General features: G+C 41.4%; 2 protein-coding genes across 12 annotated transcripts; one reads left to right on the top strand and one right to left on the bottom strand.

The window, feature by feature from the left end:
• Positions 1 to 658: 658 nt before the first annotated feature.
• Positions 659 to 10,867, bottom strand: terb1 (telomere repeat binding bouquet formation protein 1). 9 transcript variants are annotated; one of them, XM_053622401.1, is made up of 22 exons: positions 10,792 to 10,830; positions 10,665 to 10,707; positions 10,301 to 10,348; positions 9,600 to 9,710; positions 9,386 to 9,517; positions 9,175 to 9,303; positions 8,778 to 8,838; positions 8,295 to 8,392; positions 7,706 to 7,834; positions 7,424 to 7,576; positions 7,200 to 7,331; positions 6,977 to 7,102; positions 6,793 to 6,896; positions 6,487 to 6,690; positions 6,009 to 6,313; positions 4,811 to 4,875; positions 4,550 to 4,645; positions 3,420 to 3,689; positions 3,217 to 3,267; positions 1,997 to 2,064; positions 1,481 to 1,638; positions 659 to 1,182 (listed from the first exon to the last, which is right to left on the bottom strand). In XM_053622401.1, exons 3-22 carry the CDS (start codon positions 10,308 to 10,310, stop codon positions 1,110 to 1,112), a joined length of 2,475 nt encoding a protein of 824 aa, XP_053478376.1. In that variant the 5' UTR covers positions 10,311 to 10,348; positions 10,665 to 10,707; positions 10,792 to 10,830; the 3' UTR covers positions 659 to 1,109. The 9 variants fall into 9 exon arrangements, 7 of the variants coding, with proteins under 7 accessions (XP_053478376.1, XP_053478377.1, XP_053478378.1 ...); XR_008385665.1 differs by having other exon boundaries at positions 1,944 to 2,064; positions 3,226 to 3,267; positions 10,665 to 10,867; XR_008385664.1 differs by having other exon boundaries at positions 1,944 to 2,064; positions 10,665 to 10,867.
• On the top strand, positions 9,355 to 15,048 carry pdp2 (putative pyruvate dehydrogenase phosphatase isoenzyme 2). 3 transcript variants are annotated; one of them, XM_053622409.1, is made up of 2 exons: positions 9,355 to 9,625; positions 11,900 to 15,048. In XM_053622409.1, exon 2 carries the CDS (start codon positions 11,936 to 11,938, stop codon positions 13,523 to 13,525), a length of 1,590 nt encoding a protein of 529 aa, XP_053478384.1. In that variant the 5' UTR covers positions 9,355 to 9,625; positions 11,900 to 11,935; the 3' UTR covers positions 13,526 to 15,048. The 3 variants fall into 3 exon arrangements, with proteins under 3 accessions (XP_053478384.1, XP_053478382.1, XP_053478383.1); XM_053622407.1 differs by lacking the exon at positions 9,355 to 9,625 and adding an exon at positions 10,788 to 10,977; XM_053622408.1 differs by lacking the exon at positions 9,355 to 9,625 and adding an exon at positions 10,984 to 11,134.
• The last annotated feature ends 104 nt before the right edge of the window (positions 15,049 to 15,152 follow it).

Consider the following 15,152-nt stretch of genomic DNA (forward strand, 5'->3'; position numbering starts at 1 on the left):
ATACCTACACTATATAGCCAAAAGTATGCACACACACATGTTAAACATCTCATTCCAGATTGATTCCCCCTGTTTGCTGTTATAAGAACCTCCTCCACTCTTCTGCGAAGGCTTTTCACTAGATTTTGGGGCGTGGCTGTGGGGATTAGTGATGATTCAGCTACAAGAGCGTTAGTGAGGTTGAGGTCAGGTGCTGATGTTGATGTAAGGAGACTCCAGTTCTAGTTCATCCCAAAGGAGTTCAGTGGGGTTGAGGTCAGGGCTCTGTGCAAGACACTCAAGTTCTTCTACCTTCTTCTAACCTTCACACACACCACATCTTCACAGTGACATATGGGTGTGATGGTCAGGTGTCCACATTCTTATGGCTGTATAATGTACGTTTTCTCACATGAACACACAGAGGGAAGGGCAGAATATTTTATCCAGGGACATGGTTGTACGGTCCAATTTCAATCCAGTGTACATCTGGCTCTTAACATCACAGAGATTCTAAAAATCGTTACTCGAATTGACGTGTTTAAATTACAGATACATAAACGCACACTGAGACTTTAAGCGGAGCCAATGAAGCGGTAGAGTATACAGAGACACACTAATTTAGGGTGTAACACAGAACACAATTGGGTAACACACCAATAAGACAGTGGAGGGGCGGTGACAGGACTGGAAAAGAAACAAAAGCACATGGTGTGAACTCTAAAGGACACTGGGACAGCGCTGGTCATGCTGGGAAATCTGCAGTACTCAGACAGTTTATTACTTTCTTCTCTCATCGAGTGTATGAGCCTCTCTCTTTCTGAGGATGTGTGACAGTAAAGAGCTAACATAAGAGCTTTTTATGCTAATGAACTATGTGGAATACCATTTGAGTCCGTTTGGACCACAAGAGCAGTCCGGCTACACAAGGTCTTATTTCATGAATTTATAAAGATTGAGATTCGCATTTAGATTTGCACAAGTTTTAATATAATAACTAATATCCAGTAATTTATTCAACACCAATACTAAATAAACACTTCATAAGGAATAGCCACTGCTTTCTGCATTAAAGGCTAGACTGCTGTTTACACACGAACAGTACAGGCTGTACAGACCACGCTGTCTCTTTAGTGGACTCTTTGTTCAGCAGATTCCTGTGTTATGAGGTCTGGGGACGGCGCAGAGCCCTGCTGTAGCTTTCTGAAAAGAAAAAGAAAAAAAAAAAAACACACACACACACACACACACACACACACACACACACACACACACACAAAAAGAGGGAAAGATAATTACATGTTTTCTTATTCCACTTATTCCATATTTCTATCCTTTCCTGCTAAGCACTGAAGCCATCAAGCGGAAAACTACAGTCAGGGTTCAAAGTTTTTTCTTTTGATCACTCACTCATTATGGGACAAAAATATACAGATGCTTTGATCCTATTATTATACTGTGAATGATAATAATATAAAATGTGCTGATCAGTGGGTCTCACCTATATTTCTTGGCCAGGTCTACATTTGTGCGTCCCTGCTGGAAGGGATACGCCCACAGTATAGTGTTCCAGGAGTGACCAAAACGTCGCACACCCTCACTGAGGTACTTTATCTCCTCTCCAGAATAGTCTTTCCTGTCTCTCTGCCTAGCTGAGGACTGGAACCAGAGTTACTCTTACACAGATCTGCATGTACATCTCATTTAGTATTCGAATATATTAACAGAATGAACATTAACAGCAGCTCCACTGTGTTCATATCACATAAACCATAGAAAGGTAAACAATTGTGGCTTCAGTGGCTTATCTGGGATCTTTAACAAGCAAGACCAAACCCTTAATGGCCTCTGTTCACCGTGCATGCTCACTACACAGGGTGGAAAATAACCGCATTTACATAGAACCTATGTAGGTAATTCACGAACAGCTCAACAGAACCACACATGACAGTCTCATCACATACACACACAGAGTCCAAGTTCTCATCTGCCTGAAACTGGGAGCTATATCTCTTACACTCTGCATTCCATCACCGCCCCCTGGTTTTTGGAGATCGGACACATGTCTGTTTTGCATATCTGAGCCTGAAGAGGAGGAAGACAAAACAGAATTACCATATTAAATCACTTATGTCGTGTGCACAAACTGCATTTTTTGGGCTTGTACACCCATTCTGTACTTAAAATACAAGGATTTTGCGCACAATTTGTCCCCTTTACACCCGGTACGGGCAAACTGCTCAGCACATCAGGCCTTGGGTATTAATTTGACAACAGAATGTCTGTACTTTTCCCAAATCATCATTTAATGACTCTTCAGACATGGGATTGCCGTTTTAAAATTCCACACTTTTTCAGACCTGCGACAGTACCGTGCAAACATACCTATACTGCTCTGTAAATTTTAAGAAAGTGAATTCAAGTAAAAGGAAAAAAAGACCAGTTGCACAAGGACAAGATTGTAACGCAGGGGTTCCCAAGCTACTGTCACCTCATTTAGAAATGAGGTTGTGAAAGAAACTCTTATTTCCTATCTCCTATTTTGTTTCATTAATTTATTAAACAAATTACATTAGAAACATTGAAGATAGGTGCTGTGGGCTAAATTAATAGCGTACATGATATTGTAGTTTTTTTCACTATGATGACATGCTGCAGTATTGTAGTTCAACAACAAAAACAGACAAATTACCTTGTCCCTCTACCTCCACTAAACAAACTAGCATCGTGTCTCAATCACATACCTACTGTACAGTATGTACTATTCTAGACCTTCATTGAGCACTAACACTAACAGTGTTTCCTATTAGCTAAACCTCTCACGTAGCCTTCAAACCTAAACCTGTTTTGTGCAACACTTCTGAATTTGAGATGCAGCTCATGACAACCATCACGATGACAGCGGAAAGTGTTTAAAAGTACATGAAACCTCAAAACGTTTTACTGTTGCATGTTGAAACCTGATGGACAGAGACATTTTGGCACTGATGTGCATGTAGCGATGTTGCTGTTTAATCTTCTTGATGTAAATAAGATACGCAGCGAGTGTGTGAATAATGCCACCCACGTTACCGCTGCTCCAAAGACTATACAGTATAATACACAGGATTTAGGGAAGTTTGTGAATGATACTGTTTCCAGATCCACTCTACAGTAAGCCAACTCACTGTCAACATCATAACTAGATAAAGCTTCAAAATATGAATAAAAGGAATCAGTTCAAAAAGAAAAACAAACCTAACTTGCCCTGTGTTTCACCCGATCTCTTCAGCGGAGTGAGTGTTATCACTACAGGGCAGGATATTGAGAGAAAGAAGAAGAAAAAGTTGTGAGAAGGAAATGAGCACATAGACAGCTCAAGAAAATTAATTTATAATTACATTAAATTAATTTCTGGGAAAATGCACAAAAGGCTTTTTCTCCTTAAACTACAGTCTTACACCTCGTGGTGTCTCTGTGGTTCGGTCTGTTTGTGTGACCCTCTCTTTCTTTCATTATGTGTTTGGAGACCGTTTCTGAAGAACACGCGTCTCTGACCCCACGATCACGTGTGTGATCACGACCGTGCGTGACCCCACTGATACGCAGGCTTCTCTTCAGACGATCCTCAGCTCTCTGCAGCACCAGGTGGAACTCGCACCGACTTTTACAGCTGCGCAGGACCACACCCACTGTCCTGCTGTTCACCTCATCCATCCCGCTCACACACCCTGGCAAAAAAAAAAAAACAGACAGACTTGATCCACATGTAATCACACAAATTCTAAATATGAACAGAATGAGATGTCAGAAATTCAAAAAAGAAGCACTGAAAAAACTGTTTAAATGTTTCGAGTGCTGCATAATTTGCATTTTCTTTTGAAAAATTTTGGAAATACGCATGAAATTATTCAAAACATTTGGACAGAAACCTTCCATAGCGTGCTTCCTCGAGGACATGGGGCATCGAGGGACAACATTAGTGCAAGATTGAACAATTTTAGGAGGTTATTTCTTAAAGCCGAGTGTTTGACGTTACTCTCTATTAAAAAGACATTAATTGCAGACTTCCTGCTCTTTATAGGGAATCGCTTCCAAGTAGAATATAACCAAAGTTCAGATTTTAAGGACTTTATGAAAACAGCATAAGAGTAATTCAACACCTAAACACACAAAAATCCTAGATCTAGTTACATTTCCAGCTTTGCAAACAGGTTTTTACTTCAACCTGATTCCCCCAGTATAATAATATCAAAGTAAAGACGCTGGGTTGCAGCTACTGGGTGATAGGATTGTGAACCTTATGTGCTTCGTCCCCAAACTGTTACCACAAAGTCGGAAGCACATAATTGTATACATTGTGTATAGAATGCGACACTATAACTATCCAAACGATAAAAATTGTACCTATAAATAAATACTTTAGCGGTCTTTCTCCTCAGCTCGCAAAACGATGCAGTCTAACTCTCTCCAAAGACCAAATGTCGATTTTCCCAGGACCTCACTAATACATCAGGGATGTTTTATCCATTTCCTCCTTTTCCATTTCTGGATTTTCTGATTGGTTAATACTGACAGTCAGACCACACACCTGCACAGCGTAGCTTGCTGGGCTTAGAGGCAGCCGGAGTGAACAGAATCCTCTCAATCTCACTATCCAGGAGCTCACAGCACACAGACAGCTCATCTGAGCAGAGCAAACAACACTGAACATCAGTCTACTGTACCACCTCAGAGAAACACTACTCTTCAGTTCATGTCACAATTTTATAGAGATCTGATTTAAGATCGGAGTCTGATGATTTCTCAGATTGTGACAGAGTTGAAAGGTTTTATACAGACTGGCTTGTACCCTCAGAGCCAAACGGAGCCTGCTGGCGTCTCTTCGTGGTAGCAGGATGTTTGAAAACATCTGGGCTGAAACCCAACAAAAACAGAGCAAAAATATATCAGTGCAGTGATGAAGAGCGTGAAGGAGAACGTGAGGAAAGCAGAATCAAAGACACAGTGACTCTTTAAAGTTATATAAATGTGATTAGAAAAAAGGCTGACTTAAATACGACCCAATAAATCGGTTATTAAAATATTATAGACTCTTATTTACGTATGAGATTATAAACATTACTGATACGTCTCTGAACTCTATGCTCGATCATGTAGTTCACTTCCTCATTATGTGCTGTTTTTATTCAGAAAACTTAAGAAATATGGGTTAAGAAATTAAGAAATAAGGATTCTGTACTGCATTTTTAATTTCCTTGAACTCAAAGGAAGTTCAGGCTCTTGGAGTGTGTGACCTAACACACTGGGAGGGGTTATGACCTTACACACTGGGAGGGGTTATGACCTTACACACTGGGAGGGGTTTAGGGTTATGACATAACATACTGGGAGGGGTTTAGGGTTATGACGTAACGTACTGGAAGGGGTTTAGGGTTATGACGCAACATACTGGGAGGGGTTTAAGGTTATGACGTAACGTACTGGGAGGGGTTTAGGGTTATGACGCACTGGGAGGGGTTTAGGGTTATGACGTGACGCACTGGGAGGGGTTTAGGGTTATGACGTGACGTACTGGGAGGGGTTTAGGGTTATGACGTGACGTACTGGGAGGGGTTTAGGGTTATGACGTGACGTACTGGGAGGGGTTTAGGGTTATGATGTAACGTACTGGGAGGGGTTTAGGGTTATGACGCACTGGGAGGGGTTTAGGGTTATGACGTGACGCACTGGGAGGGGTTTAGGGTTATGACGTGACGTACTGGGAGGGGTTTAGGGTTATGACGTAAAGTACTGGGACGGGTTTAGGGTTATGACGTAACGTATTGGGACGGGTTTAGGGTTTTGACCTAGTAAGGTATTGGGACGGGTTTAAGGTTTAAAGAGCTTTCTTAAACGTAGGTCAGTCTGAATATTCTAGTTAAAAGAATAAATGTCTATAATTAAGTAATAATTTTTACTGAAAATACTGGTTACTCCTGAAGTAGCAAGTGTTTAAAAAAAAAAAAAAACAGCTAAATTTTAGTTGTTTAAGTGTAATATGGTCCTACCTGCATACATCTTGGTCTTTTGCCACCGGTAGTTTGGTGTGTGTGGCACTGTCAAAGTTTTCATTTCCCAGGTCATCTGTGCTTCTGTCTTTGTTGAGGTTTGCTGCACTTGTTTCACCTCTCTCCATTTCTTCCATCCCTCTGTTTTTCATCCCACTCTCTCTTCTCATTAGCTGCTCCCTCTTCTGTTCTGCTACACTACTTCCCATCACATTCTCAGCCATTTGCTGCTGTTCTCCGTTTCTTCTTTGGAAATGATTCACCGACTTATCAAAGTCTTTAACAATCTGTCTCCGAACATGTTGCTGCAAACACACACACACATTTTTAAACACTATTTTAAATCCGGTTTAACGCTGAATGTGTAGTATATTCATGTACCATATATTATATAATTTTAGACAAATTAAGACTTGGACACTCAGTGATAATTAACTTTTACACAGTACACTCAATTTTACAGGTGATAGACATGCACCATTGGCTGCTGGTTTCCCAGCCCCTGCACTGTGACTGGCTGAGGTGGACATTGTGTAGGTGGTGTGAAGTTCTGTGGAATGTCCTCTCTCCCTGACTCTCCGCTTCGACCACTGTCCTTTCGCACCACCGAGTCTTCCCACAATTCCTCTCTGCATTCTGTGATCTGAGCTGAAGAATTTTCTACACCCTTTCCCAAATTATCCTGAGAAACTCACACACACACACCAACCAAATAACTTTCTCCAACAATCTCATCAATCATTGTCAATATCTCTCTCTCTCTCTCTCTCTCACACTCACACACCAGCTGTGATCTTTCTAGCTGCTGAATTCTCTGCCCGATCTCCCAGGCTGACTGACGGTGTTTCTGTAGATCAGACTCCACACTCTGACCTGCTATAGATCCAGCTGGAGACAGAGGGACACCCATGAATGATTTGGAGAATAATGACGGAGGTGGATCTCTCTTAAGCAGGATAACAACTCACTGAGTTTTTGACATGTCTGCAGTACAAAGGTAGCTGCCTTTCTGACTTCCTCATCGTTCGCATCGATCAGGAGAGAGATGACCAGAGGCAGTCCTCCTCCCCGCAACAACTCAACCTGATGCTCCACTACACAGACACCAGACAAGAAATAAAACAAATATTAACCCCTAGTTGTTCAGTATCCTGTATAACAAAAGACAATAGATGCTGAGTAGACTCTCACCGCATGCGTCAGTGCAGCACCCGAGCGTCAACACCACGGCCAGCTGGTCTCGTGGACTAAGGTTTGGGCAGGACAGCAAAAGTAGGAGGTGTGGAACCAACATCAGTTCAGACAGAACCGGTGCTAAGGCCTCTGAGAAAGACAAAACACACCACACATTTAAAGTTATACCCCAGTACTTTTTAACACAAACTCTATCTGTAGTGTGTGTATGTGTGTGTTACCGTTGTCAGTGATGCATGCAGACAGTGTTCTGGTAATCATGGCAGCAAGTTTACAGGCTTCAGGATTCTCCCTGCACTGAGTAACTGCACTGGACAAAGTGTCTGAGAGAGTAAGCAGTCCTCCAACAGATGCAAAATATTCCTGAACACATGCTGGAGGATTAACACACACACACACACACACACACACACACACACACACACACACACACACAAGTTACCACTACAGAGGACACTTACACAGCATTAAATCATGCTCTACTGCTCCTCCTCGTCACTCACAGTTATTAGCCACAGTCATGCTGATGAAGGAGCAGATGGGTTGAGCCAGCTCTGCCCTGAACACGGATACCTGCTGGAGCCACACTTTGACCAGAGGCAACACACACATGCATGCACACTGGTTCTCCTCTGCAAGAGAAATGGATACACAGAGAAAAAAAATCAATAAATCACGAACCCTGTACATCTGGGGGAAATGTAATGTTTTGATGTGTTTAACACATCGTGTTTTCATGTCCATACATTATTTCATTTCTTAAGCTAATGGTTTTCAGCCGGAGGAGCTTTCACTTGCCTAGCGAATGAAGTTATGATTAGTCCTCCCTGGCGATTACAGTTCACCTTGTAAACCACTTAACATTACCTTTAAAATTGCATACAGTAGATTCTCAAAGTCGTAAACAAATGTTGCAGCATGTACATCGAAATTCCTGATTTTCCTTCTAATCAGAATGAATCTCAAACCCTATTGGCTGTTATTGAGATAAACCCCGCCCCTGGCTTGTTTTACTGCATTGTTTCGATTTCAACCGTAGTTTTCATAGAAAAACTTGTGTGTGTACGTGTGTGTACGTGTGTGTGCGTGTACCGTTTTGGGGGTTGTTGACACAGCCACAGAGAGCACTGGACACTGAGGTCCACAGCTGCAGCAGCTCATTAGTTCCTTCAGCCATGGGATAAGTACTCCTGACAACACAGTGTGAGACAGAACACACACTGATCACTGCGTGAGTATATTTAGAAGACGTGTGTGTAGTCTATCATCTGACAGACTTAATTCACAGAGGATTTTTCACTGAAATAATAATAATAATAATAATTTTCAACAGTAGGGCTGAAATAATACATGTACTTATTCTGTTCAGCATTAAATTCACTATTATTTAACTCAGTTACACAAACAATCGAGTAACAAAAAAGATTTAATGCTCTTTATCATTTTAAATCAAGAGACTTTTCTTCCATTTAAAGCCTATGTCTCTACTGAATTTTGTTTACATTTACATAGAATTTTTTAATCATGATTACGCTATAAAACATTTTCACTTAAAGCAGTGTAAAGTTTATGCACCTGAATAAGTTGAGCAGGACATCAATACACCTAGAAGTCCTAACAAAGCTCTGTCCCTGTTCTAAAACGTAAAAAAAAGTACATTTTCATGAATCACAGTAATGTATAGAGGCAGGCATAATATGGGAAAAATATATTTAGAGTTTATTAACAAGGTATTAAGTCATCCTGTCTGATTAAAACAACCAGAGTCTGATGAAAGGTCTGTTTTCATGCCTTTTTGTCCAAATTGTGCTTTGTTAATAAATCTTAAGGGTCATCATGAAAAGGAATTTGTGTTAGAGGGAGCAGAATAAACGTCCACGTTTTCCGTCCGAGTGCTCTGGAAATTAGTGCCGTGATATTTTCCAGGATCTTGCACGTGACTGTGTGTGATGCAATCGGAAGCAAATCTTACTGTTGTTGGAAACTAATACACAAAGCAAGTACACGGCCACTCTCTTCAGCGTGAGGGACTCTTCCTGTTCCATGCAGTCGGCCAAGCCACAGAACATCTCCTCTCTGCACAGGCTCTGCTTACAGCTCTCTAAAAACCAGACATGCAGCTCAGGGTTAGGGAGTGTTAGAGAGTGTGACGTTTCCATCTTAATAAAATGTGAAATACACACCGTTAACTTCAGCCAGAGAGCTGAGCGTGAATAGAGCCGTCTCTTTAACCTCAGAGTAATCGCTGGCCTTGGAGAGGTTATAGATGAACGTCACACCTCCAATCTCTCTGAGGAACTCTATATTCTGACCTGCTAAACACAGACGAACCAACACTCACTATGTGTGTGTGTGAGCGTAATACTGTGTGAAATTCAGAGTGTGTGTAAAACTGACAGTTCTGTTGGCAGATTGAGACGACGGTGAGTAAAGCTTGTTTCTGAGATGCTGGACATTTCATCTGGTACTTCAGACACTCCAGTAATAAGCGCAGATCGGTCCTGTTGGCTGTAAAGGGTTATGTAAGGTCAGGAAACTAAACGAGATATACAGTGAGTAGAGTATAAGTAATGAAAGAGGAGCTTGGGAAACGATGTAAGTGCACTGATCTCGTCCATCACGTTGCAGTCATGTGATTATAAAACAATAAATAAATTTAATTAAATGGACCGCTGCCAGTTTAGAAGATACAGTTTCCCAAATTGGTTCCTTTATGGGTCACTTTTAAACTAAACAGTGAGTACCTCTTCCATGTTTTATAAAAAAAAAAAAAAAAAAAAAAAAAATGAGTGAGGGGCATCCTAGCTCTTTTTTTTTTTTTTACTGAGTCAGATATTTTGGTTCAGCTCACCAATAAGAGTCGATTCTTTTGGCTCCCAAACTATTCGTTCCACAGTTTGTGATATTTTGACAGGTATTATTGTTCTTTGCGAAACTATGACTTGAAACTGGTTTGTGAAATCTTAATCTACATTCTAATAAACAAGGAGGAAAAATAAGAGGGGGAAAAATAAACCCCAAACAATTCATATATGCAAGTCGGCTCAAAGAGTCGACTCTTTCAGGAGAATTATATTTCTCTTAAATTAATAACTTACCGTTTAACATTGTGGAAACAGCTGGTTTATGTTTCTGTGTGAAAATATCTACAAAAAAAGTCATTAAGATCACTGCAATTTCAACAACGGTTTTAATCACAGTTCGAATCAAACTGAAATCGAATAGCTAATTCGCCTAGAAATTTCGTTTGTTATACGTTTCTCTTAACGTTATGTGTAGTTATAAAATACACTCTTAGATATAACCAAGATGTAGCTAAGACACACAATTTAAATTACATTAACTAATTTTAAATAAACTTATAACAACCATTCTAAAAGCGTCTGTGTAAATCGTTGAGTAGATTAATGCTAACTAGCTAGCTCGCATGAAAATAACTTGTTAGTGATAGCTTTACCTCACCTGTTTTCCCGCCACTGCGTCACGTCACACGCCTAAAAAATGACTAAAGGACAGAAACATGGCTTATATCATCTAAAAGACACTCGAAGCGAAAATATATGCGATTAAAAATATGTTGGCTCTCTACCGTCGGTTTAAAATGATTTAACTCGCTAAAGGGCCTTCATTAAAGTATAAAAGTAAAAATGGTACAGCACTACATTACCCAGAATGCTCCTTTAACAGCGCTGCGGAAGTGCGCATGCGCAGCAAGACTAACCCGGAGAGGTGTAACACAGAAACCAGTTCGTTAACTATTCGTTCATTTTGACAGGTAGTCTAATACTTTTTTAATGTCTTGCTTGGTTTTTTAAACTATTTCCAAACGATTTAAACGACACCAATGTGAGGAATTTGTAAAAAGGAAAGCAGAATATTTTGATTAAATGGCTTCTGGAGCTAGTTAGCTTGTTGGATAATGGTTAGCCAAGGTAATGTAATGTAATGTAATGTAATGTGTACGGCGTGTTGGGTTAAGGGTTACAAGCCTATTATTAATATTATTAATATATACATAAAGTGTATTTTCCTTATGGTTTACATAGAAAATCTGTGCGGTTAATAATCTACAGTAAATAAACAAGCCTAAGCCTCGTACACACAAGGAACTAATAACTATTGTAGTAATCGACTAGTACACAGCAACGGAGAATTAATCAATTTCTCTTAAAAATCCTGTATAATATTGCGCTTTCACGCGACAGCAAGATAAAATACTAATCAGACATGTATTACAATTAAACATGACTTCTTTCTTTAATGGTGTGTTTGCGTTAATATTAAAAGGAAAGGCCGTAAATAATTATAGCCTGTAAAACAGAACGGAAGTACTTATATGGGCATGACGGAAAGCAGCTGAATCAGCTGCACATGCGCAGAAGTGAACGTAGATGCGTAGATGTTATCCAGGCGTTTTACACTTCATTTTCTGGCAGTGCATTATGCGGTATTCTGCAATATTTACGTTTAATAACAAAGTGTGAGTAGAACTGAATTAAAAAAAATAAATCTAAACGTCCTGTCGTGAGTTAACCTCTGCGTCAGTGCTATGAGATTTAGCTTGATATCGATGTTATGATGTCATATCTCTAACTCCTACTCTAAAGTGTAAACACTAACACACGTAAAAGAATCATGAGGTGTTGTGTGTTCATATTCGTTAATGCTCGATGATTTATTATTTTTTATTCTTTCAGATGTAGGTGCATTAGACTCCACCCACTTTGACAGTGATGTCATCAAATATGTGCACACGCCTCCTGTTCCGGCTCGGCCAATCGAGTCGAGCGGTTTTCTCCACTAGTCTTCACGCTAGTCCCGACTGCCATTCCAGCACGAGGCTCGTTTGGGTGCGGTTCTGCTCATCTCGGGGAAGGAGGTCAGACCGGGACTCGGGTCAAGACAGAGAACATGGACTCTCTTCTGCTGGACGTGAGCTGAACTTCCAGCTGAGCCGGCTGCAGGTGGACGCCATGCTGCGTGGTAACGAGCAGTCTGTGCGAATTCCTGAGTTTGATGGACGTGGCGGTCTGAGTCCCGTGCTGAAGTTTGAGAGCAATCAGCTTGCTGCTAATTCTCCTCTGGAGGACAGACGCAGCAGCGCCACCTGCTTGCGGACACGGGGAATGCTGTTTGGAGTTTTTGACGGTCACGGCGGTCATGCGTGCGCTCAGGTGGTCAGTGAGCGTCTGCCTTATTATGTCACCGTGGCGATGATGTCAGAGTCCAGCCTGGAGGATCTGGAGGCTTCGATGGAGACGTTACGGCCGGTACCGCCGGTTCTGCAGTGGTACAAACACCACAATGACCACAACTACCGTGAGTCCGCTGCTCTGTATGTCAATCACTTGCGTGTCTTCTGGCAAGAGCTGCTCGCCAGCGAAGAACACGGAGACGGGATGAAGCCCAGCGACGCCCTCAGCTATGCTTTCCAGCGCCTGGACGCGGATCTATCACTGGAGGCTCAGGTCCCGTTAGCGAGCGATCTAATGCGGAACACGGCGGTCCAGGCGGCTTTCGCAGGGTGCACGGCTTGTGTCGCTCATGTTGGACCCGAAGGCGTTTATGTAGCGAACGCTGGAGATTGTCGAGCCGTGCTCGGAGTTCAGGAAAGCGACGGGAGCTGGAGCGCGTTGCCTCTTACTCAGGATCACAACACGAGCAACTCGGCCGAAGTGGAGCGAGTGCTCTCTCAGCACCCGTCTAGCGAGCGGCAGACGGTTATGGTGGACGACAGGCTGCTCGGCGTGTTGATGCCGCTGCGAGCTTTTGGAGACGTTCGGTTTAAATGGAGCCGCGAGCTGCAGCAGAGCGTGTTAGAAAACGGAGGCTGTGATTCAGAGGCGCTGAATCTTTATCAATACACACCACCCAATTACCTCACGCCACCATACCTGGAGGCCACGCCCGAGGTCACTTATCACCGTCTGCGCCCGCAGGACCACTTCCTGATCCTGGCATCGGACGGTCTGTGGGACGAAATGGACAGTGAGGAGGCGGTCCGGCTGGTGGCGGAACATTTAACTGGCATCCACCTGCAGGCTCCGGTCTCGGCCAGTCAGTGCCAGCTCAGCCTGGGACAGATGCACCAGCTATTGCTGCAGCGCCGGGCGCGTGCCACGCCCGCACTCGACCTGAACGCAGCTACGCACCTGATTCGCCACGCTCTTGGGACAAATGAGTACGGAGAGATGGACCAGGAGAGACTGGCAGCCATGTTGGCACTCCCAGATGACCTGGCACGCATGTACCGCGATGACATCACCGTCACTGTAGTTTATTTCAACTCTAGTCTTAACAAAACCTCACGGAATAATTTGTGACAATTCTCTGTGAACAAACCTGTAAACAAACCTGTATCTCTGATAAACACTGAAGAAGAACAAACACTGAGACGTTCAGCCTGGTTTTGAGCACGATGAATGAAGTTTAAATATAAAATTAAAACTTGAGACATGTAGAGAATGAAGTTTTAATTGCATAATGGGAATGAAGACCAAAATTAGTGAGAGTTGAGATTCACAGCCCTGTATGTTGAGATTATTTTCTTGATACTTGCCTTTTTATCACATTTTCATGATATTATAACAATGAAGAAATGACGCACATTTTTAACAGTAAATGAACCTCTGCATCTCGTTAGTGAGTCGCTTCATCACGTCGCTGCTTCCAGCGTGCTGCACGTGTGAAATTTACTCGCAGTTTTAACTTACTCGAGTAAGTTTACTCGCAGTCGCTCACAAGCTTCTCAGATTACCTGTTTTTTAAAAAAAGTGACAGATTTTAATCTCAGGTTCATAAAAACTATGCAAAAAAAACCCACTGCCCTTGATAACAATATATTGTGGGTTAAATATCACATTGCGATGTAATACTGTATAACTGATTATCAGCATGTGCCGAGTCCGAGTGTACATTTATTTAACCCGTTAAACTTTTTATTTTAATTGTCAAGTGATCACATATTTCACGTGTATATTAAATCCAGTCTTTCATACGTTTTCCTCTTGTGAACGCTTGTCAGTTTGGATGTACGTGTGCCTGTTTTAAAGAAAAAAACTTTTGTTGAGTTTCTTCTTCCTTTTTCTTGTTTTGTGTTGCTGCTCCTTTTCCAGTGGAACACACTATATACAGCGGATATGACATTATTAAGAAATGTTTACATGGTCCTGTATTCTCTAAATGTGTTTAATTACTCGTTTATGTTCAATATAACTTGAACAATCTTCGTGTGTCTTCACCAATTTTTTTCTTTTTCATTTTCATTCTCTTTCCTCCACTGGATGTTTTCTATGACGCTGTTTTGATGTTGTACTTTAGCGGAAGCTCGATCTGTAAAACCCAGCTGTAAAACTCTTGAGTTCAGGAGTAAAACGCTGGTTATGTGTTGGTCATTAGATACGGCACATAGTTATTATCCAGTTATTATACGTCTTGTAGTTATTAACCAGCTCATGTTTTATGCTGTGAACTTAATTCTGTTTTTCCCCTGTTATTTATGACTGCATTTCCTTTTTGAAAAGTTAACCAGCCATAATGTATAAAGCCAGGAATAATTAAAGGGTATGAATAACATTTCAAATATTTATGACTGTGTCCTATTATTATTATTATTATTATTATTATTATTATTATTATTATTATTTAATATTTTATTCACTATGCAAAGCTACGTTACTGTACAGGACAAATTAACCCTGACTGTGTGTGTGTGTTTGTGTGTGTGTGAGAGTGAGAGTCAGTGGCCATTTTAATTTCATTATGTACACCCACATTTCTTTTGTACTGAGCAAAATCTCTACCACCCAAATAGTATCTGCTCAGTGCTGCTCCTTTAGACCCGAAGAATGAGGTATGTGGGTGCCAATACTTTATGCAGAATAGCATATGGGTTACCTACAAATGACCTGTCTGATGAATTACATATATTTATTGGTGGATGTTAATATA

This window comes from Ictalurus furcatus, chromosome 4, assembly GCF_023375685.1.
Source record: "Ictalurus furcatus strain D&B chromosome 4, Billie_1.0, whole genome shotgun sequence".
Lineage (NCBI taxonomy): Eukaryota > Metazoa > Chordata > Actinopteri > Siluriformes > Ictaluridae > Ictalurus > Ictalurus furcatus.

What these genes read in the sequence shown, in the direction of transcription:
- terb1 (XM_053622400.1), bottom strand. An exon ending in CAGCAAGCTACGCTGTGCAG is followed by an intron (nt 3,690 to 4,549) that starts GTGTGTGGTCTG and finishes TTTTTTTGCCAG; the next exon opens with GGTGTGTGAGCGGGATGGAT. An exon ending in TGAAACACAGGGCAAGTTAG is followed by an intron (nt 2,065 to 3,216) that starts GTTTGTTTTTCT and finishes CCTCCTCTTCAG; the next exon opens with GCTCAGATATGCAAAACAGA.
- pdp2 (XM_053622409.1), top strand. Translation starts at nt 11,936, where the DNA reads ATGTCATCAAATATGTGCACACGCCTCCTGTTCCGGCTCGGCCAATCG.